Here is a 23,308-nt window from a genome sequence, read left to right as displayed (position 1 = left end):
CGATGCGTCAAGTCCATGGCAAGGTTTTTCGTTAGCAGGCTTCTTCTCCCATCGCGATCTACTATTGTTGAGTAGAAAAGTCAAAATTAAAGACTTTTGGTTGGATGCGTTTAAAAATGTCTTTATGCCCTATGTGCCATACTGCACTCGGGCTTATCGACACCGAAGTCCCTCGACTTCCCCGCATTTCCCCGGATCCGCCTATAATAACTGCACCAATGAGGAGGCTCGCGGTCTATTTTCCAGAGACTTCGTCACTGAACCATATGCAGAATAGTGCCTGATGAATTGCCCTACATATAATGTTGCTGAGAAAGGCTCTCGGCCAAATGGCATCCATGCCCCGGTGGATCTGCATGCAGCGCATACCCCTCCCACAGGAACGGGCTATATAGACTCGGAATATCTCTTTCAAAATGCAGGCCCATAATTCAGGTAACGTCAAACAACTCAACTAAATACAGGCTGCAAACATCTCAGGCCTTTCCAAAGATGAAGATTCTCTTTCTGCTCGGCGGAGCGCTGGCATTCACAAACAGTGCAGCAGCAGCATATGAAAACCCCCTCGTCAACCTCGACTACGGAAGCTTCCAGGGTAAATATGATAACACCTATAACCTTAGCTATTTCCGGAAAATTCCCTACGCATCACCACCGACAGGTGAAAATCGCTTTCGATCACCACAGCCCCCAGCTACCATAACAGACGGGACCTACAACACCGACCAAGACTTTGACATGTGTCCCCAGCGGACAGTTAACGGTTCCGAAGACTGTCTATATCTGGGTTTATTTTCACGGCCATGGAATACAGAAAATGGAAAGGCAAAGGCGAAACGACCCGTTCTCGTCGTGTTCTACGGGGGCGCATTTATCCAAGGCAGTGCAGCATTCACGATGCCTCCATCGTCATTCCCGGTTTTGAACACAAGTACATCGAATGATTATGTGGTTATATATCCGAATTACCGTGTCAATGCCTTTGGATTTCTCCCTGGCAAAGCGATCAAGGAGTCTAAAACCTCGGACCTAAATCCCGGTCTACTGGATCAACAATATGTCCTCAAATGGGTACAGAAATACATTCATCTCTTTGGCGGTGATGCGAAGAATGTTACCATCTGGGGCCAATCTGCAGGGGCCGGCTCAGTTGTTGCGCAGGTTCTTGCCAATGGACGTGGTGAGCAGCCAAAACTGTTCAGCAAGGCCTTGGCCAGCTCGCCGTTCTGGCCGAAGACGTATAAGTTTGACGATGCCGAGGCGGAGAGTGTGTTTGATGACTTTGTGAGCTTGACTGGCTGTGCCAAGGCAGAGACCGACGGTGTGGTAGATTGCTTGAAGAGACTTGATGCACAGGTGATTCGGGATGCGAGTCTTGTTATTGATGCGCGGAGCACTTGGACGACGAGTTCCTATACGTGGGCTCCCGTTATTGACGGGGAGTTTTTGGTGGATACGCTGAGTGAGGCTGTTAGTGGGGCCAGAGAAGTGGAAACAGAGTTTGTTTGGGGGATGTACAATAGCCACGAAGGAGAGAATTTTGTTCCGACGGGGTTGAAGTCCGCTGAAAGTGTGAATGGGTTTAACTCCTCCACCGAGGGGTTTCGGTATTGGTTGACGGGCTTCTTGCCTCGGTTCTCGAAGAGCCAGATTCGTCTTGTTGAAGATTTTTATTATCCGGCAGCCGGCAGTACAGAAACAATTGATGAGTATAATACCACATTCGTGCGGGCTGGATTGATTTATCGTGATGTTGTGCTTGCTTGTCCGGCGTACTGGGTTGGTTCTAGTGCGGAGAAGAAAGGGTATCTCGGGGAATACACGATTTCGCCAGCGACTCACGGGAGTGATACAATATATGTGAGTTAAATGCCCCTGGAAAGAGGATAAAGGGCTAATAGTGATACAGTGGAATCGGATAAATGCAGTGCAGACGACCAATCCTGTCGTTTATAAAGGTTATGCGGGTGCCTTTGCCAGTTTCTTCCAAACTGGGGATCCGAATGCGCATAAATTGACAGGTTCTACCGAGCCGGGTGTTCCATTATTGCAGAAGACTGGAGAAGAATTCGTTGTTGTCGATGATGGATTTGAAAATATTCACATTGACCAACTGAAGAATAGATGTGACTTTTGGAGAAAGTTGGGGAAGCAGATTCCAGTTTGATCGTTGGAATAGATGAAGTCCAGCTGAGGAGCCCATACATAGCAGACGAATGGATGCGGCTGTGGTGCAATTGACACAAGATTTTCTTCCGTTTGATGTAACTCGAGGGCCTGAACAAATGGCCCTGGTGCAGAAGCAAGGCTTTTCAGTGGTATATTGCTTGAGAATTCACTCAATTTGACAATATTTTCATTTGCTCCTCCGCCCCTAATCCGAAGGGATTGTCACTGCCTCAACAACGGCTTCCTCCCTGGCAAGGCCAACCTTTCGAGCGACAAAATATGTCGGTATCACGGCGAGACCCCACAATCCAAAGTTAACACTCAATGCGGCAATAAGCTATTGTCACCCAATTAGAAGAAAATACGACTCGAATTGATAAGTGACTTACTGGCGCATGTGTTGAGCTAATTCCAGATGCAACAGCTCCCCCAGCAGCTTCGACAGCACGGACAGTTGATGTCAAGCGAACAATTTCAGCAGGGTCCTTGGCAATATAGCCCGCGAGCCAATATCCGTAGTTGTATGCCAAAGCACTATATCTCAAAATTAGCCCAATTGCTAACCAGAATTAAGAAGAGAGGATGCATACAAGTTTACTTGCATCATAAGATAGAATGCCCAGCCTCGACCAAACCCATGATCAACCCAGTCGAGCGCGGGTGTATTAATTTCATACCCGTGTTGAACAACTGTACCCCATATCCAGGTTCCGCCGAAGAGCGCCATGATAAAGATATATGAATACCGTGCCCTTTGATTTAGTGTAAACCGTCGCCAGTCGAGAAAACTGCCAAAGAAAATATTGGCCGTTATTTGTGCAAGTGCCGAGACAAGTGAAGCGAGCGCTCGGGCACGAACACTGAAGTAAAGAAATAGATATGATCCGGCATAGGAGAGTAGAAATGTGGCGTAGAAGAAGAACGGAACGCTATCAAGTCTTGGTTAGTTATTACCACCAAAATGGCACTGGAATACTTACACGAGGAGGAAGTCTTTCCGGGTAAGGACCTTCAAAACTTCTTTCACCTCCTGAACCGTACTAGTTCTTTCGGCTGTCTTCACCCTTTTACCATCGGCTCGCTGTACCTTTTCTGGTGGTGATAGAAGAAGGGCGACGAAAGGAGCGGCGGATTCTTCCCAAAATTGTTGTTAGGAGATTTCCGGTGGCCAAGGTCTGCCAGCAAACTTACGAAGAGCAACGAACACAATAAATGTCCTCCAATCAAGCTTTCCCGTTGACTTCCCGGAGTAATCTAGTTCAAGGTTAGACAGACACATCTATCTTCAGAGATCGAATTGGCTACTATTGAATCTCGCACAGCCCTGAGTCTAGCCGAGCGTAAGAGTAAAGGAATAAGGGGGAAAGAATCCCTCAACATTCTGAAATGTATAAGTTACTAGAGCCAACATAAGCTTCGGCAACGAGAATGGTTTATCCCCTTGGTGTTGACCAGAAATGGAATCGGAAAGGCAGAAGCATTCTATCCGGACAACGCGCCTCTTGGGCTATTTCCCAAACTTGGAACGCTATCTGAACTTTTAGAGGGCTGAAAATGGCCAAATATGGGGAAATATTCACATTGTACTATCCACCAGAGAGACATTGAGAGAGGTTGGCTGTACATCGTCTCGCAATAAGTTAAAGAAGCACTCCATCCCAATTGATTTCCCAAATACTGGCGGTATTTAGAAGGTCCAGAGATGGCTGGGTTCCGGCAAATTCATCAAAATCGTAACAATTGGGTGTAGAGCGATCGTCGGAAACGATGTAACCGGTGCTGTTCCCGCCCCCAGACAGGGATGAAATGTCGTTTGAAGGCAGAGAACCTAGAATCCTCGCTAAATAGCCAGTGTCATGTCCTTCATGCTCGGCAAGCGGAGACGTGGCAATCATCGCAGCACTTTCCGGGCGTGAGAAAGTTCTCTCGTGGTCCTCCGTGTACTGATTAACAGCAGTAGATAAATCATTAGTGCCTGCAATCTCATGTCGATCTTGCGGATCGAGTCCAAATATGTCTGACATCATGATGCTCCTGTCAGCAGGTCTACGCTGATTCAAGCCATTATTAAAGATCATGGCGGCCTTCGATAATTGCTTTAGTATAATGTCATACTGTTTGGCCTGTGGGCTGTTCTTCGTAAAGTGTTGTAAAAGCTGACTGGCCCGGTGGATTGCAAGCTCACAATCTCTTGTGTCCCCAAGCTGCCCAAAGTAGGCGGCACAGGTCGTCAATGCTGAAACAAATACCCATGCTCTGTCCCCAAGTTAGCTAAACGACGGTTAGTGTGATTTGGTCGGCTACTTACATCACAAGAGGCATATTATTGAAGAGCATGCCTGCTACAAGAAGTTCATGAAGCAACTGAACTGTTTTGATGGCGGCTTCAATACAACTCAGAGCGCCTCGAACGATATCTGGGTATGTTTGCGATTCTTTAAAATCGGGCTCACTCGCAGTTGCATCGCTCGCCGACCGCTCACAATGTTTGCCGCGGAGACAGGCAATAAGGAATGGCCGGGTAAGTAGCATCATGCTGAAAGAATAATTGCAGGCAACACTGGCATTTCTGAGGGCGTTTTGATGATGGTGAGGGCACGAGTGGTCGGAAGACTGTTGAAAAGCCAGCCGACGAATTTCGGCAGGAACGTTGCTACGCATTTCCTCTAGCTCTCTCGCAATATACTGAAGCAAACCCAAAGGTACCGACTGCTTTGTGTATATTTCAATTACTGTCCGTTTCATTATCGAAAATGCTCGCGCTGATTCTAACAGCCCAAGCTGTTGGCAAAAGTCAGGGTGATATGAGTCAGGTCTCGGTCCATTCATATCTGTTGACTCGGCTGCCGTGGTTGACGGCGTTCGTCCCATCATTGCACAGAAAAACAGGTCATGGTAGCACAATGTCCTCCATATACGTCGGCTATGTAATGTTTGTTTCTTTAGCATGACTTTCTTGACCAATGTCAACATTCGTATACGCACTTTATCTGCTCGTCTCGATCATTGTCGGTCTTGGACGCAGAATGATGGTATCCGAGCGATCTTGCTGCGCTGATTGCAATTCCTAAATTTAAATGAGCTCCATTGCGTCGGGAACAACCAAGCATGTACAAGCTGATCAAAAGGAAAGCTTGTACTGTTTCCATTTTGGGGTCATTGGTTAGGTCAAGCAGTGCGATTTGACGACCACGATTGAAATAAACTTCAGAACGATGCAGGTCTGTTGTAGAATCACAACGAGCTTGCGCAGCGTACGCAAGCACGAGATACAGGACTGCTGCACAGCCACTCGTCACTGGCAGGATCCTCTCTGTCCAACACCTGAGTAAGCCTTCCACATATGATCGGTTGAAAATATCCAATATTCCACAAGTCTGCTCGAAGTATTAATAATCTCTTCGGGAGGAGTATTGGTAGTATGGAAAATACCGATGTGAAAAACACATCTATCAGTGATTCCAAGTCGTCGCCATCTGCATCTTGAAAATCTAACACGTTCTCGCTCATGCTGGCGGGCAGCTCCTCGAGACGCGAGAGAGAAGCAACATCGGCTGTCAGGTTCGATAAATCTTCTTCGTTCTGGATCATGTCTTGGATGTTTTGGAGAAAGGAAAGCGCAGCACAGTTCCCCAAATATACTAAAAACATGGAAGTATTAGACAAGCCATGTATTCAAATGGGCTACACAAGTGAATTTTGCGCATACCTGGCTTTCCCTTGGTGTCGTAGAAGTCGTGAGGTAATTTCGGTATGGCAATACGCGTCACGCCAGGATCCAGATCGATCTCATTTTTGCTGAGTCCAGGAGGGTCTGCCGCTTCTAGAGATCGTTTTTTTTGGCGACTTCGTTGACGGCCATAAGATCGTTCATATGGAGAGTAGTTGCAAGCAGTTGCTCGATCCCGCCTGGTGCATTGGCCACAGGGAAGTAAACCGTCACATTTTTGTTTGCTAGTCTGGCAATACAAGCAGGCTTTCGTGATACGTCTTCGATTTTGCTCCGAAACTTTTCGACGAGGCATATTACAGGTTCGATGGCCTTATGCCGAGAAGGCAACTTTCGGATCGATAGCTGACCAGATTATCCACCGGGTGACAACGCTGAGGCAAAAAGGTGATTGATTGATTTATTCGCCACAAACTCAAGATATATAGTCTGATTTGTAATACATCCCCACATCATCGGAACACCGGCCCCAAATTCAAACTTTCTCACCCCACAACAAAAGCTTAGGTCCTAAGCCCTGTAGCACCCTCATCGAAATCGCGATGTCGCCCCGGCCGTCCTCCTTGAATATCACGGAATCAAAGAACAACGAGGCCGAAAAAGCCCGGCTGCTGCTTAAATAGCGACGGGTTGTGCATCCCCTGGTTGTGCTCTTTTGTACGAAATACGACCTGCTGGCAAGAAAAATAAAGCCACGAGGGCGCCCCCGCGGACTTCCGGATAGTGATGGGTCCCTGGGCCTGGTGATGTCCAACCCGCTCCTTGCCAGCCGGACATTCCTCTTTAATTCGGCTGTATCATCCACTTGAACAACACAATTTATCTCTCCGTATGGGTGAAGGTGATATTGTCCACGGTACACTTCTTCGCTCTCCATATATACTGTGGTGATGCTGAAGTAGCGATTCATTTCGGTCGGTGTACAAATCCGAGTGCGACGATACTTTGAGCCGTCGATTTCATCTGTAGCGACCCAACCTTCCTCATTGGCCAGACCTTGTCTTATCAAAGTACAGAACTCGTCGTAGTAAGGATTCCCTGGTCCATAATCGCGGTTCAGTCTTTCCTCCAGTTCTTTACCGGGAGTCCTATGTCCTAGGCGTCAGAAAAATAATCATGGACCAACACAGATACATTCTCTTACAGATCTTCAACCTCCGCGAAAAATTCGCGCGCGCGATCTATTAGTTTCTGCTTGTTTGGGTGGATGATGTGCGCCATGTTGGCAGATTAGAATTTAGATTTTTAACTCAGCTGAAAGATGGACTTGGACCTTTATAAAAGATTCCCTCGATCGGCAAACATGCCGATAGACGCGTGGATTGTAACGCAGGTAGTTGGCAATCAAGTATTCTATCCGGTGTTGATTGGGGAAGCATCTACCCGAACTGCAGCCAATCGGATAGAGACTCGATAGCAACCTTAACATCTACGCTGAATCTATCCGGGGTACTTCATCCGGCGGCTGACCACCGCACAAGGGCAATCATTCAAAGAACGGGCGCAAAAGCTTCGAAAGAACCTGGACAAAGAAGTGAGTAGCTGCGAACTGCGCAAGAAGGTCGAAATGAAAGATGTTGATTGACTGTATAACTCATTGGAAAATGCCCGGGCATCTCAAAATGCGGAATAGCGGTCTCGTCTCCAGCATAATCGGAATTATAACTTTGATCACAGACTAATTTGACTAGTCACCCAATTGTCCAAGCAACCCAAGTCCGACTGCCGCCCTATCTTTCCGATTTATTCTGACATCAGTGCTTCCCTTTGGCCCGCGGGTCGGATGGCCACCTTAGCGGGGTCAACCCCATGCCTCAATCCCCTTCGCAAGTTCGGCTCAGATATAAGTACCGTACATCAGAAGCACTTTTTTTTCATGATTCTTTGCGCCCCACTTCGTTTTTCCAGACTTCTACCTCAAAATGAATTCGGTGGTTGTTAAGGCCCACCCTCTCCGATGCGAACTTGTTCGCGTTCCAATTCCCCAGCCCGGTCCGGATGAAGTTTTAGTCAAAGTCATTTTCTGTGCGAGCAATCCACGCGACTGGAAGGCCCCTGACCATCTGATTCCCGGTGTTGAAATCAATCAGGGCAATGAAATGTCAGGCGTGGTCGAAGCGGTCGGCACCAATGTCTATGAATTCCGAAAGGGGGACCGCGTTGCCGCAGCTCATCCGATGCAAACGGAAAACGGGACGTACGCAGAGTATGCCACAGCCCCTGTGAATACTTGCTTCTTGATCCCACCGAACATATCATTTGAAGGTTCGTCATGAATTCGCCACGTCTCTTTGGTGTTTCTAATCCAGGGATAATTAGAAGCTTGTACCATTCCGTTTTCACTTTGTACGGCAGCTTTGGGTTTATACCAACGGCTGAAAATTCCATTTCCTACTTCCCCGGACAACGCTCAAATCCAGCCGCCGCTTATCGTCTATGGTGGGGCCTCTTCCATTGGCAGTTTCACCCTTAAGTTGGCGAGTTTGGGACGATTCGACAAGCTTATCGCTGTCTGTGGGTCCGGTGGAGAGTACATTGAGTCACTTGGTATAGTGACAGACTTTGTGGACTACAGAAAGGGTGATGTTGTCAATGATCTTAAGGCCGCTCTTGATGGGAAAAAATGCTTTCACGCTGTCGACGCAATCAACAATGGTGACAGCTGGAATCACTTGGTGAACGTTTTGGAGCCCCAAGGCAGTCGAATCGCTGTCTATCTGCCTCGCTTGGATTATACATCTATTCCGTCTGGTATTTCTATTGGGATAACATTCTTTGGCACTGTGCATGGGCAACCAACACCTTTCTGGAATCATGACTGTGCCGAAGATGTGGACTTCGCCTACGCCCTATTCCGACTTGTGAGTCGATGGCTTTCCCAAGGAAAGATCCTCGGTCAGCCTTATGTGTTGCTCCCAAATGGCTTGAAGTCGGTTGAGGATGGACTGCTCCAGTTGAAGGAAGGAAAGATCAGCGCTTCAAAGATTATATATCGAGTTGATGACACGCCTATTGGCAGTTAAATAGTAAAGTACTCTACTTAGTCGCGAGGTATTGTGACTTAACGAATGAGAGATTGCTCAGTCACTGCTCCTCCATGTCTCTGCGGTACTTGTGTATCTTACAATAACCACCAGTTATATGGTCTAATAGTTTATCCCAATACAGTGGACTGTACTAACAATCCTGGTGTGATATGAGGGTGCAGATCAGGAATCAAACTGCATCATTGGAATTAGTTCCCGCATTGTCTACATGAAGAACCAAGTTTATTTCATAAAGATGATATATAGGACATTGCTTGCTGTTTAATCTGATTTTTGGATCATAACACACTGGAGGACGAAACTGCTCCAGAACTCGTGGCAGGAGTTGTTTTCGGGGAACACTTACGTTTACACGCAGCGGTTAGGCTTGACACTTGGGTCGCTGGAGGGCACAGGAACATCTTTTATTTATAATGCAGCAGCCAATAGGACATTTTTTGTGTCTGATTGCATACTAGTAGACTAGTATAGTGGTGATTATATACTCTCTACGATACGTGCACCCTGCGGGTGTGGTGTTGTCTCTCTTGCTTCTCTCCCTTTGTCTGCAGTGCGCAGACTGCCATCGAGCATTCCCATCTTTCAATAGTTAAATAACTAGACAATCGCCAAGTAATGAACCAGCAAGCGATATAACTTGACCAGTCAGTTAGGTAGGTGGTCGGTCACCACATGCGAATCCCCGCTGTTGTATCTCCGTGTTTACCCTTTTTTTGGATTCGTTGGGTTTAGTGCCCTCGCCGCTCAACTCCTTCAGCCCCTCGGCTAAACTTTCTGAACCGCCACTGCTTTTGCTTTTTCTTGGCGATCCGAACTGATCCTTATCGGAGCTGATGACGGCAAATAGATTCACCATGGCCACTACGATCGTCTGGTCTAGTCTTGGTTCTCTCTTTTCCCAGGATGCAGTGAAGATTCTGACCGAATAAGAGGTGCAGAAACGAGTGGCGTGCTCCGATGCGAATAAATACAATTTGAAAACTCTCCTATAGCTGAAGCACTTCACTAGTCCAAAGTGAATTAACTTAAGTTAGGCTACCTTTTTTAGAACTAGCTCGAGCGCCTAGTTTTGGGGCATTTTGCATAACTTGGAAGGTTGAATAACCTGACTTTCGTCGCTTTCTGAATTATGCTAAGTCGTGGTAGAATGTCGCGATGGTTTGAGAACACGCGTCTCTATTTTCATGTGGCAAGTTAGTGCAAGACAAACCTGAATAGTAAAACTGGATTTCCAGCAAAATAACCTGTGTAGCAAGAAATATTTGCGTAGCCTTAAACTATGAGTGAGGTAATCTACCCTAGGCTCTGATAGGTTCTTTTTGGTCTCCATGGAAGCTCTGTGGTAGTACGAAAGTTCAATTGATAAGATAGGTAAGAAGATATGTACAGCCTGAGATATATTTCCTAATTCCCTGTCCGGTGCCCAGGTGTAACGCACTGGATGTTGCCTGGCGTTACCCACAACCGTCTCCCATTTGTACCATAGCAGTTACGAGAGCTTCCCTCTATTCCGTTTTCCTCGGCTTTAATACTTTTCGTCAACACTACATGAATTCTATTCATCTCTATTCCTTACAGTCCGGTTTGTCTTTCTTAGCCGGGAAGTAGCCTAGCAAAGGCCGTCATAACAGGACTAGGTCTAATGATTGCCATGTTCTTCGATCCTACAACTGATATATCATAAAAATTGCGATGCGGATTCACTGTAGGTAATCGTTGAGACATCCAGCTTTGATCATTTAGCTAACCATCCAAAACAGCAATACAATCTAGCCCTATAGAACCTTATCAGATTGCTGACTGCTAGTTATATTATATTGTACTCATCACGTGATGTAACCTAGGCGTAAGGAGGTACTTGCGTAACTGAATCGGATTTAAATGAGTTGCTTTAACGGGTTCCATTTCCATTCCATGAAATTTCCGATCCGCTATTCCATTATTTCCTTCTCAGCAAGTCCATTTTAATGATTTGAATCTTGATGTTCTTGATTCCAACCATTGAAGAGGGAAATGTGTGATGGCAGTCTGGTATGCAGACGGGTCAATCGTAGCGATACCACACCAACACCTAGTAGCGGTGCATGCGTCGGAAGGGAATCGTAAAACTGACACCAAACAAAGAATAGGAGAACATATTAAATGAGAAACAGTTTCGACAAGAGATGTGTTTGTCGGTTTTTATCCGAGGTTGATCGAAAGCATCTACATGAGGCGAAACTGAACCGCGGCCAGATTTTTCGGGTCACTACATAACGTAACAGTAGCAGTTCTCCCACAACACTATTTGATTTCAAAGATTTTCTCTTTCACAATCTAAGTTTCAATGGGTTGGGGCTCAACGAGTCAGCCTCTAGGTGAGAGATATTGGGCATTCCGCTAATACAAAAGCAAACGGCGTTAAGGGACAGTAAGAAATGTTTGCGAAAGATTTAAATGTCATAGAATTTGCTTTAGCTTGATACCAGTGTCTCCTATCTCAGATGCAGGGGTTAAATGATTATCACGCCGGGATTTCTGCTGCTAATGTGGCTTCTGCTCAAACAATTCTCCCGTAAATATCCCCCCGGGTGAGCAGGATGATGCTGCTTTGACACACAGCCAAAGGGAAACAGCAAGAAAACCACTTACAAAATTAGTCAATTGGATATGAGATCACAGCATCTGGGAGCATTTGTTGACTTATTTCCATACTATCATCATCCAAAAGCATGAGAAATCTGAGTATAAGCCTCTATCGTAAGAGCCAAGTATAGGAGGGAGAAACCGTGGATTCTGCTTCTAATTTTGCTTCAATTATTTCGATCAAATTCTGATTTGCCATTCTGTCGTTGATGCTGCAAATGACTACCGTAGACATGTACTATATACCTCAATGGAGGCTTCTCGCACGTAGTTTCTCCAACCAGGGAAACGGGCCATCGGAATGATTGACACTCTATCACCAGTTTGGAGTGTTTTTATCAAGCCATTGGCCTCGTCAGATCCTTCACCACTAAAGACTTTCATATGACATTGGAACTCTTTGCATGCGTGCATATTTGTCGCTACAGGATCTTCAAAGCGTAGGCTCTTTGGTGGCCTTTCAATTTCAAGCTCAAACCATGTCCAACTGTTTTTAAACGTCCCATGATCCTCGGGATAAGAGCTGAAGCCTTGGTCGTGACTCCAAATGATGACTTTGATCTCCCGAACGTGAGTATTAAAGCTTTGAATAGGTTCAGACGTCAGATATGGTGGCTTGTCTTTGCAGTCCCTTGCGACGATACTGATGAGGTCCTTCCTAGTGACCTTGGAAAGCAACCAATATCTAGCAAAATCCAGAATAAGCGAAATTATGTGCTTCGGTAGCCTCTGACGTCCGCAGCGTTGAAGAATACTGAAGGCTTCAAATATGTCTCGTGGCTTCCCTGGTTGATATGTTTGCCTGTCTCTCTGCTCCGCCATAGCCTCGTAAGTGTCTCGCCAAAGCAACGTCCGCTCACTCTCATTATGGCCTCCAGAGAATGCTACTTGAAGTGTGTTTCCGTACTGTCCAACTTGTGTGTCGACGTTGGCTCCCCGATCACGTAGCATTTGCACCACTTTCTCGTGGCCCCGGAATGATGCAGCCTGGAGAGCGCTACTGTACTGTCCACCTTGCGTGTCGACATTGGCTCCCCGATCAAGTAGCATTTGCACCACTTTCTCGTGGCCCCGGAATGATGCGGCCTGGAGAGCGCTACCGTACTGTCCACCTTGCGTATCGACGTTGGCTCCCCGATCAAGTAGCATTTGCACCACTTTCTCGTGGCCCCGGAATGATGCGGCCTGGAGAGCGCTACCGTACTGTCCACCTTGCGTGTCGACGTTGGCTCCCCGATCAAGTAGCACCTGCACCACCTTTTCACTTCCTTTCAATGAAGCGGCGTGTAGCGCATTTTCATGCGCTCCACCTTGAACATTCACGTTGTCACCCTCATTGAGCTGCGTTCGTACGATCTTCTCATGCTTCGAAGATGCCAAATGAACTCGTATGAAGGAAATCCGCCCTGATACATGTCCTAGGGCAAGCATACCACCATCTACCGCGGAACAGGTGGGCCGAGCCTCATTGGGAAGCCACAGTAGCCTTTTGCCGTTTAATGTTATCCACTGCCTCTGTTTGATGAAGATGCTCAAATTCATATGAGGTGTATTTGAAGGATGACCGCCACACATAAACTGAATATCAAGAGGCCCCAGATTCGTCTTTAGGTATGAACCATCTTCAGAAAATTCGAGGCTGGTGAAACCATCTTCTACATTAGAAGCCCGCTGTAAGGTGCCGGTAGCTGTATCCCAAAATCGGACGGTCTTATCATCGGAGCCAGACGCCAGCAGCTGGCCATCAGGAGAAAAGGCCACTGAGGTAACTGAATCTGAATGGCCTCTCAAAGTATTTTTCAGAGTACCAGTCGCAGTATCCCAGAGCCGGACAGTTGCATCCACAGAGCCAGACGCTAACAGTCGGCCATTAGGAGAGAAGGCTACTGATCGTACCGGACGAGAATGACCTTTGAGAGTGTCCTGTAAAGTACCAGTAACTATATCCCAGAGACAGATAGTCCGATCCTCAGATCCAGATGCTAGAAGCCAGCCATCAGGTGAGAATGCTACTGACAGAACCCAAACCGAATGAATCTTGAGAGTGTGCCGTAATACACCAGTTTTCGTATCCCAGAGCCGGACGGTCCTATCAAAGGAACCAGATGCTAACAGCTGACCATCTGGTGAGAAGGCAACTGAGGAAACCTTATGAGAATGCCCCTTGAGACTTAGCAGCAGACACCCAGTCGCTGTGTCCCAGAGCCTGACTTTCATATCAAAGGATCCAGACGCCAGCAATTGGCTGTCTGGTGAGAAGGCTACCGAATTGACAGAATGTGAATAATGATCCTCAGTAGACTGTTGTGAATTACCAGTCGCCATATCCCAAAGCCGGATGGTCTTATCATCGGAACCAGACGCCAGCAGCTGGCCATCAGGAGAAAAGGCCACTGAGGTAACTGGACCTGAATGGCCTTTAAAAGTATATTCTGGGATACCAGTCGTAGTATTCCAAAGCCGGACAGTCTTATCATCAAAACCAGACGCCAGAATCTGGCCACTGGGTGAGAATACCACCGACCGAACCAGACTAGAGTAGCATTTGAGAGTATTCCGTAAGGTACCAGTAGCTATATCCCAGAGACAGATAGTCTTATCTTCAGAGCCAGAAGCTAGAAGTTGGCCATCAGGAGAGAAGGCCACTGACCGAACTGGACGGGAATGACCTTTGAGAGTGTCCTGTAAAGTACCAGTAACTATATTCCAGAGACAGATAGTCAGATCCTCAGAGCCAGATGCTAGCAGCCGGCTATCAGGAGAGAAGGCAGCCCACCGAACCCAATATGAGTGAGCGTTAATAGTATATTCTAGGGCACCAGTTATGGTATCCCAGAGTCGGACTGTTGTATCAAAGGAAGCAGATGCCAACAGTCGGCCATTAGGTGAGAAGGTTACCGAGGAAATTAAATCTGAATGGGCCCGGAGAGTCTGCTGCAAGGTACCAGTCAATGTATCCCAGAGCCGGATAGTGCTATCAAAGGAGCCAGATGCCAGTACCTGGCAGTCGGGTGAGAAGGCTACTGTTGTGACACCATCTGAATGGCCCTGAAGAGTCTGTTGTAAGGTGCCAGTCGCCATATTCCAAAGCCGGATGGTCTTATCATCGGAGCCAGACGCCAACAGCTGGCTGTCGGGCGAGAAATTTACCGAGATAACCGCAGATGAATGGCCCTCTAGAGCCTGTAATTCTGGACTCCACCTTTTTTCAATCTGCGTTAACTGCTCTATAAAAGTAGGGAAGTCTTTTTTGAACTCTCTGCGAATGATTGCCGTTAGTGGTGTAAATAGCAATCCCGAATAATAAAGCTGCAAAGGCACCTCATCAGTTATCTGACGATTTTTGAGAACAAAGCGCCTTGCATCACGTAGGAAATCACAAATTGCCGGATGAGAGTCGCCCTGCGTCGGTTAGTCTAAATCATATGATTGTCTACCGCACTCACTGAGATAACCGTCTGCAGGACGTTAAGAGTCTCTACCACGTCTGACATAAGACCTAACAGAATCATCGCCTCCAACCAGTGCAGGAAGTGCTTTTGAAGGAACGAGAATACCTCACCCATTCTGTTGAGGGATTCTTTGCCTTGAGTCAGATGATACGCCCAAAAACGACAAGAGTATTGCAATTCTTCAGGCAAACACTGGCGGATGGATTGAGGGTCAATTTCTGCCCTAGAAGTCCCTGGGTTATCTAGATTGCAGATATTGTTTTTCAGGTGCCTTTGCATGGTTTTGAGACAGTATGCGCAAATTTCACTGTGTTTCTTTGACTTTTCCACACGAAATATACTCGTAGTGTTAAGGAGAAAATCTCGAAAAGAGAGATGTAAAGTCCTGACTGGACGATCATGGTCATCGGGTACGCTGAGAACAGATTGGAATGAATCCAACAGATTGTTGATAATGTCCTTTCCTGTCCCGATGAATTGAGAAAGCGTGTTGATAGAGAGTGGAACGGCAAGTATGATGATGATACCGACAATATCCTGGAACTCACGCAATAGTTGTTCTTGCTCCCAGTCATGGTGGTTTTGGTCATCGACAAACCTCATGAGAATTGGCAGATAGGTCTTGTCCATTCTTGTAACATATCTAGATTGGTCTTCTAGTAGTTTTTCAAGGTGCATAACAGGCTCCAGTCTTGATTTTTCAATTTGTAGACACACTGTAGCGGCGGAAATGAACAATGGAACTGCCATTTTAACCAAGGCTTGGATTATGCCATCGCTGGGCCAGTTTCGAGAAACTTTTCTGTCGTGCCCGATCTTTGCAAATCGGTCCCTCAGGAATAAATCTATGTCGTGTTCTGTCACCCTTTCAGGGATCTCATGGAGAGCTAGATCCTGATAGACATTATTGGCGATCTCTGAAAAGCCGAGACGAATCGGCAATTCAGGCCTGCTTGTCAAGAATAGCCGAATGCGAACAGCAGTTGGCCTATGCAGTTGTGACAGCAGTTGGACTATTAATCGTATATCCTTATCCCCTTCACATTCGTCCAATGCGTCAATTACTATCACAATTGGAGGGATCGCATGACCGGATAGTCTCAATTCTAAGAGAGGTCGAAGCAGAAGCTTATCAAACTGGTCCATCGGCGAGTTCTCCGAGATTCTGGGGTCTTCATGGATTACTTTCTGGATAGATAGCATCATTTCCGGAAGCCTGCGGACCAATTGTTCAGTAATTGTTGGGAAAAATTTCATTGCATTGCCTCGATCTCCTTCGCCCCTCTTGAAGAAGAAGCTTGCTCCTAGCAACTTGTCATTTTTCAATGATTTTGCCACTGTTCGGGATATTGTGGATTTCCCTGTCCCCGCCATACCATTCAACCAAAATATAAGTTTTCCTTGCGGAGACTCAGCCCATTGCGCAATTTCTTCAAGGAGCTCAGTCCTAGTGCCTGAAAGACATTCATCTTCATGCCGATCCATGTAAGACCCAAGCTCAGCTCCGTGTGCAATAGATAACTTGTCATAATCCATGTTTTGGTTAATACGGTCCGTAAATTGAGCCACATGGTCCGTGGCCTTGACTATGGTGGCAAACAGCGGCTTCAGGGCATTCAGGATTCTTGTCTCTTTCTCAACCTGTTGGGGAAGAATTCGGTAGAGGAGATTCTTGGAGTATGCCGCGGCCACCATCGCTGCATAACCTTGCCAGTCTTTGTTTTTGTGTGAGTCCGCGTAGTCACAGATGCCACGAATCACAAGGCAAGGAAAGTGATTCAGTAAGCCCGCTGCTTCCATTTCAAAGCACAGAATATTCTTTTCCATGGCAAATTCATCTCGAATCATTGCATCCTTCATCAGCTGGTTGGCCGATGCAATGAGCCCATAGTGGATCATCGGGTTATCGTCTTCTTCAGAGCGTGAATCTCGCAGCACTAAGTCATTTAGATCATCTCCACAACTGGGACCACAACTGGATGAAATGTCCGAAGAATGTATAATATGGCTTTGGTATAGCCGGTCACTCGTAGGGTCCGGTCGCCTATACTTTCTCTGTAATCGAGGTTTACGCTCAAGGACCCTTTTGACTTCAGCTTCCAGATGGTGCCCTTCACTTTCGTACTGGGCTTGAAGGCCATTCACTGCTGCGCGAAGAATCGTGGGTGGCTGGTCCAAAAACCCTGTTGGTGAGAAGCATCGATCCTGGATCATTCTTCCAAAGTCATACTGGAGCACCCCCCCCTTGTCCGTTGGATGGAATGCTAACCACAATGTCCCCAAGGCGGATATCATGCTTTTCACTTGGCGCCCCGCCACCAATGCCGACCATCAGACCAATTCGGATGTTCGGAAAGCTATGCATCATATCCTCTGCAACTCGTGCTGCTGAGGATGTCCCATATTCGCCCATAGGTAGAACCGCAACAACCACGTTATGCTTCCCGATTCTTCCCAAGGTGTAGTCATTTTTGCTGTTGGGAGCCAGATATTCTGGTGCGTCGTGCTTTTCATCGAGGAAAGCTTGGGCGGCTACATATTCGGTGGTGATGGCGCAAATCCAGCCAACCGTATAGTCTTTTGGGTTAGACATCACGATCGGGCGAACTATTGTTGCTTCTAAGATACTTTGACTCGGTATAAGGAATCCGCTGTGGTGGAGTCGGTGTGGATGTTGCTGATAACTGTCTCAGGGGCTCAGAAATGCGGGGCAGATATCATTCAGCCTCGCTCAATACCACTTTCGCGCTAATCCTGTTGAGTGAGGCACACGCAAGATATTGATTGGGCACAAATAGATCAAACAACACAAACAAGACGAGGCAAATAACAGCGTGAATACCAAGGATAAACTTTGAGCCTTGGCTAGTTCTGCTTTTCCAACGCCGCACACTTTTAAAGCGAAATGGTGAGCATTTCTACTATTGAAAAGTTAGATATTAACAAGCTACTCCTCAACCATGGTGTGAATGTTGGAATTCCTACAGTTGGCTCCCATGGCGCATCATTGCTAGATTCTGCTGTCGCTTGCGAGGACAGAGAAACGAATCTACAATAATGAACGATAACATTGACCCGACCGGTGGGTATGTGGTAAGATAACTATCACTAAAGGCTTATATGTAACGAACTGGGGTTGTTACCATTCGCGGATGCCTGACGTAGATGGCATCCACTTAGGCATCCACGCCTATTTAACTACATGTACTTAGTTCTATCTCAGCTTCCTTCTTCTTCTCCTCAAGCTATTACTTTCGTCGAACAGCTACTGTTTCCTTTACTTCGTACGCTACGCCGTACGTTGATCTCTGTGAGCATCCGAGCATCGTCACATTATATACAAAATAAGAGTAAGGCCTAAGGCCTACAACGTCACCTAATATCACCGGAGCAATTCCCCCACTACACATTACGGTCAATTTGTATCCTTCCACTAACCTACTGATATACCCTCTAGTATACCCTTATAGTTATATAGTAATCATGCGATCTCCCTATTCTTATATCAGTTACTATCTTATAATCTACTACAGTTTTCTCTGAATCAGTCAGGACTTGCGGTTATTCGTACGATAGTTTAGTTCGTGGGTTTCTTCTTATTGTAGGTTGCAGTCTGCTGTGGGGACCATACTGTCGTGGGGCAGTATGGTCCGTACAGACTGGCCGATCGTGAGGTAGCGCCCTTTCTCTGACAGTTAGGTTCTTTAGAGTATAGCTAGAGTAAGCTACTTATAGTAGATAGTATTAATTACGTATTCCAGTATACTCTAATACTCGTAGATAAAACCATATAATGTAGTATATACCTGTCTCTTGTCTAGCTTCTTTGGTATTTCATCTGAGAGTATCTTCGGTTAAGTAGCTAGGTAAAAAAGGATTTAGGAATGGCAGACTAGACTTACGCCCTCGGGCTTTTATTATCTACCATTACACATCGCAGTAGGTATTCTCACCCCTCTTACCCTGTTCTTACCCACTCTCACCCCGTCCTCACCTCTCTCACCCCAGTCTCCAGAATTCTCACCCATATCATCTATACTCACCCTAACACAGAAACTGATGCTAATATAAGGTCTAGGGCTCTATAGTTATTGACTGCGTTTAGTATGTGGCTTAAGTACGGCTGAACGGACGGGAAGCCCTCTTCTCCACACCCTATGATCGTATGTACTAAGCAAGGCTGGAAATGGGCATATGTCAAGCATCCTGGGAACACCACGTCAGCATTTTCCCGCCCGCACCCGCAAACCTCCGCAAACACCGCCTTTACCTCCAGCAACAACAAATATCGTTGACTTCCTAACTTATGACTTCTCCCGCCCTCGCTTCCTGTTTCCCCTGTCGCCGCAGTAAACGACGCTGTGACAAGAATCTACCAACATGCCAGCTATGCATTCGCAAAGGCTTGAAATGCAGCTATCCCCGCAGACGCGGCCAACGCTCCGCCTCGCCTGCTCGCAGTATACAGGGATCTGATTATGCCATTGATCCTAATTCACCTTACGGGCGACCTTTTGTAGCATCCAGCGGTACCGGGTCTCATCATCAGTCCGGCCCTGTATGGCCTTCTTCGTCTCCATTTGCTGTTACCACCGCCATTAGTTTTCTCGCGCCCAATATCTTTCGCGAGGCTCGGTTAGAAATCCCTCGCTTGGATGTAAGCATTCCGGACGAAGTTGCCTTTCACATCGGCAAAAATCAGCAGGTTCGGCAGACGGCTGGCAAGTTTTTCCAGACAGCATGGCTACCTATCGTCAGTCGCAAGCGCTATTTAACCGCTATTCTCAATCCATTATCCCCATCCCGACGCCCGACTGCTTTACTAGCTCTTTGCATGAAGCTATGCTGCCTGCCAGTACATGACGATGAGGGCCCTGGGAGGTCCTCGTTATACCAATTAGTCAAGAAATTCTACTCCGAAGTAGAGAGTATCCAAGATTTGTGTGTTGAAATCTTACAAGCTGCTATACTTATTGCGATCTTCGAGATCGGTGATGCGATCTACCCTGCCGCTTATTTGACCGTCGGCGCTTGTGCCCGATATGGCATCGCTATGGGTCTGGGCAAGATCAACAAGGATCGTATGGGCGGACAGCATAATCGTATAGGATCCTGGATGGAGATTGAGGAGAGGCGCAGGGCTTGGTGGGCTATCTTAACTCTCGATCGGTCCGTCACTTCAAATTCAAATTATTCTTTAACGGACATTCCAAAAAACGCAATTTGATGTCCTCAGCGGCATTTCCCCCGTTGACACATTTTGAATACAGATTCTTGAACTTCGCGAATCCTTCTCGAGTCTTAGCGACCGAAGACCCCACGTTTCAGGATTTCCTCCCCGTCGATGATGATCAGTTCTATGACGCGGTCAGATACATGATTCTTAAAGCAATTCCGAACGTACGGAAGCCTTGACTGACTTTAAAGTACATCTAGACCTCGCAGCCGGATGAAGCAACCCCTATATGCCAAGGCCTCGTATTTAAAGTTGGGCATTTCGGCAGACTAGCGCAGGCAACGTACCTGATCAGCCAGGCTCTTGCCATGATCAGATCCTCTTCTGTAGTCTCCATCAATCGCGATGAGCGCATTTTATCACCAGACACAGCCCAACTATGTCGCACACTCGGGGCCTTGGTTCGTGCCAGTGAACTTGAAGCTACTGTCCGCATGCTGGCCTTTTGCTGCCAGAGCCTGGTTTCTTATAGGTAAGCACTTGAAAGCACCAGAGAAAAAAGGAAACACAAGTTCTTACCTTTTCATGGCAGTGGTATCTTCCTCATTCAAGAGAATTACTGGGCACAGTTACAGGTGCGATCTGAGGAAGAGCTTCTGCAGCATACATTAGTCGAGACTCATGATGCCATCGACACGATTTGCCAAATTGCGTCTACACTCCAGCAGGGATCTAATATGGTGGATTTACAGCATGGCCAATGTACATTTTTTCTGGTAGGTGTTGTGTATCAAGCGGTTTCGGCACTTATGACTCTGGGGAAAGGAACCCCGTCGGCAGAAATCAAAGAACAAATAGTTCTTTTGAGATGGCTACTACAGCATATACGAACCCGCTGGCCACTTTCTGGTGAGTTCCCTTCAAAAAGTGGCTTGAAACATGAACGTCTAATATAAAGGTAGGTGTTTATGAAAGCATTTTGGATGCAAAAGAGGCCCTGTTAGCAGCGGATGCGATATGAATACCGCTGTTCTTCCGCAGAAAGAGGCATAGGGGATCGACAGCACTCTCGCTTGATGTAGGTATTGTTGAATCAATCGCTGTCGGTTTCCAGAAGATCAAGTCTAAGTACTATCTATTATAAAGAACCCACCGAACGTAGCATGTACGCACGAAACAAGGGGCCACTCATTCAGTAAACATCGGTACGGTACACTCTACCCCTGATGATGAGGCCGCGCATTAAACAATTTAGCCATATGCTATAATATGCTGTAATCAAAAAGCTAGAAAATTCATTTTGTCGAACAATCAATGTTTGATCACTCTATCTACTAGGAATCTTTGCAGGCTCGCTCTACGTGATTAATGAACATTTTTCCGATATTCTCACCATCGGCAAAAATTACTTGTGGCAGTCCTTGATTCATGAGGCTATCCCTGTAGGGCTATAATTTCTTACAAATGTTGAAAATTGATTATTACGAGTCTCGGGTTGATGATGTTTGGTCAGCCGACGACGAATGCGGGTGTCATTGCGGACTTGCGGGCTTGCGGGCTTTCTGCGGACATCGCCTCCGTCAGATTCGCCCCTTGTTGAATAATCCCGCTTCCCCAAGGGCGCCTTGTTTAATCACCCTCACATTATAAACGATTCCAAATGCCTTCCATTCATATCTCCTAATTATTACCGAAAAGCACTCGATCCTCATCCATGACTCCACCAACCCAAAAGCGATCCGTCCTGATTACTGGGTATGTCAATCCTACTTTTTCACCCTGTAAATCCCCTGCTTACTCTATGAAGATGCTCCGAAGGCGGGGCAGGAAATGCCTTGGCATTGGAGTTTGCAGCCCAAGGACTAAGAGTATTTGCAACTGCTCGTTTCGTCGAGTCGATGAGCAATCTTTCAGAGAGTGACATTGAGACTTTTGCCTTGGATGTTACCATTCCAGAAAGCATTCTGGCATTGAAAGATGAAATCACCAAACGCACCGGTGGGACTCTTGACATCCTATACAACAATGCTGGCTCTAGTAAGTCCTTTTATCATGCACCCCCATCTTACATGCGTTCGCCTTTTCGGCATTTGCTAACTCAACACGTAGTGTACGAGGCTCCCGCTATAGAAGCCGATCCCCAAAAAGTCAGGAACATGTTCGACACAAATGTATTCGGCCTATTTGATATAGTGGCAACTTTCACCCCTCTCCTGATTGCTGCTACAACCCGCAATTCAAGTTACAAGCCAACAATCGTCAACGTGGCTTCGATACTTGCAAGGATTCCCTTCCCTTTCGCTTCCGCATACAATGCAACGAAAGCTGCAGTGGCTGCTTATTCGGATACATTACGGCTTGAACTAGACCCTCTTGGTATTCGAGTTGTCACACTTTTCATGGGCGAAGTCTCTACCAGACTTCGGTCGGCAGAAATGATCAATTTTGGGCCCGATAGTTTGTATGTCGACGCCGAGGTAAAGGTTAAAGAGAGGACTGAGCAAAGCTCCCGAGTTTCTATCACGCCAGCCGTTTTGGCTAAGCAGGTTGTTCCTGGCGTCCTCGGGACAAAGGAAGTCAGTTATATCTGGAAAGGCACAAATTCTTTCATTGCTTGGCTGCTTAATGCCATAGGGCCTCGAAAGGTTTTCGACTCGACTGTGATGGGCCCAGTTGGCTTTAGTGATAAGGCTCAAGTGAAGCGTATATTTGAACGTGGGCAGCGGATGGTTGCGTATTTATCGCAGTAAAGAAGATTCGATGGGACTCATATAGACAATACTTTACTTTAATTCTTCAATAATGCACTGTTGATTAGTTCCGCTATTTGCTTCACCTGTGGGTCTGGTAACATCACATTTTACTCTTCGCCACCTTCATCGATAAACCAATTATGAGTAACTTAGAATCCCTGCTCCAGCGGACCTCTCCATCTCGTAATTGAATGATGGAAATTCGTGTACAAAGTATTATACACAGACGAGGGGTGTTATTCCAACTTGAATGGATTTTAAAGCTCTTTGTGTGGTATTTAAGTACCACTAGGCTAGGCATGCTGTGTCAAGTATATTCTTAGTGTATCCTCCCATTTCTTTGTGCTGGTATGAGA

At 46.6% G+C, this 23,308-nt stretch overlaps 6 protein-coding genes across 6 annotated transcripts; 4 read left to right on the top strand and 2 right to left on the bottom strand.

The window, feature by feature from the left end:
* Window positions 1-492: 492 nt before the first annotated feature.
* N7509_009643 (putative carboxylesterase) lies at window positions 493-2,167 on the top strand (the record flags this gene model as incomplete). Its single annotated transcript, XM_056634280.1, has 2 exons — window positions 493-1,860; window positions 1,910-2,167. The coding sequence occupies 2 exons, from the start codon at window positions 493-495 to the stop codon at window positions 2,165-2,167; spliced, it is 1,626 nt and encodes a 541-aa protein (XP_056484900.1).
* Window positions 2,168-2,374: 207 nt separating this feature from the next.
* On the bottom strand, window positions 2,375-7,120 carry N7509_009642 (uncharacterized protein; the record flags this gene model as incomplete). Its single annotated transcript, XM_056634279.1, has 11 exons — window positions 2,375-2,506; window positions 2,559-2,703; window positions 2,760-3,098; window positions 3,150-3,303; window positions 3,361-3,423; window positions 3,848-4,425; window positions 4,478-4,950; window positions 5,602-5,810; window positions 5,879-5,992; window positions 6,389-6,987; window positions 7,044-7,120. The coding sequence occupies 11 exons, from the start codon at window positions 7,118-7,120 to the stop codon at window positions 2,375-2,377; spliced, it is 2,883 nt and encodes a 960-aa protein (XP_056484899.1).
* Window positions 7,121-7,821: 701 nt separating this feature from the next.
* N7509_009641 (zinc-binding alcohol dehydrogenase family protein) lies at window positions 7,822-8,922 on the top strand (the record flags this gene model as incomplete). The annotated part of the gene is made up of 2 exons (XM_056634278.1): window positions 7,822-8,164; window positions 8,219-8,922. The coding sequence occupies 2 exons, from the start codon at window positions 7,822-7,824 to the stop codon at window positions 8,920-8,922; spliced, it is 1,047 nt and encodes a 348-aa protein (XP_056484898.1).
* A 2,871-nt stretch (window positions 8,923-11,793) lies between these two features.
* On the bottom strand, window positions 11,794-16,559 carry N7509_009640 (uncharacterized protein; the record flags this gene model as incomplete). The annotated part of the gene is made up of 2 exons (XM_056634277.1): window positions 11,794-14,973; window positions 15,018-16,559. 2 exons carry the CDS (start codon window positions 16,557-16,559, stop codon window positions 11,794-11,796), a joined length of 4,722 nt encoding a protein of 1,573 aa, XP_056484897.1.
* A 2,770-nt stretch (window positions 16,560-19,329) lies between these two features.
* Window positions 19,330-20,250, top strand: N7509_009639 (Zn(II)2Cys6 transcription factor; the record flags this gene model as incomplete). Its single annotated transcript, XM_056634276.1, has 1 exon — window positions 19,330-20,250. The coding sequence occupies one exon, from the start codon at window positions 19,330-19,332 to the stop codon at window positions 20,248-20,250; it is 921 nt and encodes a 306-aa protein (XP_056484896.1).
* Window positions 20,251-21,913: 1,663 nt separating this feature from the next.
* On the top strand, window positions 21,914-22,949 carry N7509_009638 (short-chain dehydrogenases/reductase; the record flags this gene model as incomplete). Its single annotated transcript, XM_056634275.1, has 3 exons — window positions 21,914-21,954; window positions 22,007-22,236; window positions 22,309-22,949. 3 exons carry the CDS (start codon window positions 21,914-21,916, stop codon window positions 22,947-22,949), a joined length of 912 nt encoding a protein of 303 aa, XP_056484895.1.
* Between the last annotated feature and the right edge of the window lie 359 nt (window positions 22,950-23,308).

Source organism: Penicillium cosmopolitanum (genome assembly GCF_028827165.1).
Source record: "Penicillium cosmopolitanum strain IBT 29677 chromosome Unknown utg000009l:1.0-9042332.0:1.0-9050551.0, whole genome shotgun sequence".
Taxonomy (NCBI): Eukaryota; Fungi; Ascomycota; class Eurotiomycetes; order Eurotiales; family Aspergillaceae; genus Penicillium; species Penicillium cosmopolitanum.
This window is presented reverse-complemented; position numbering and strand designations above follow the sequence as displayed.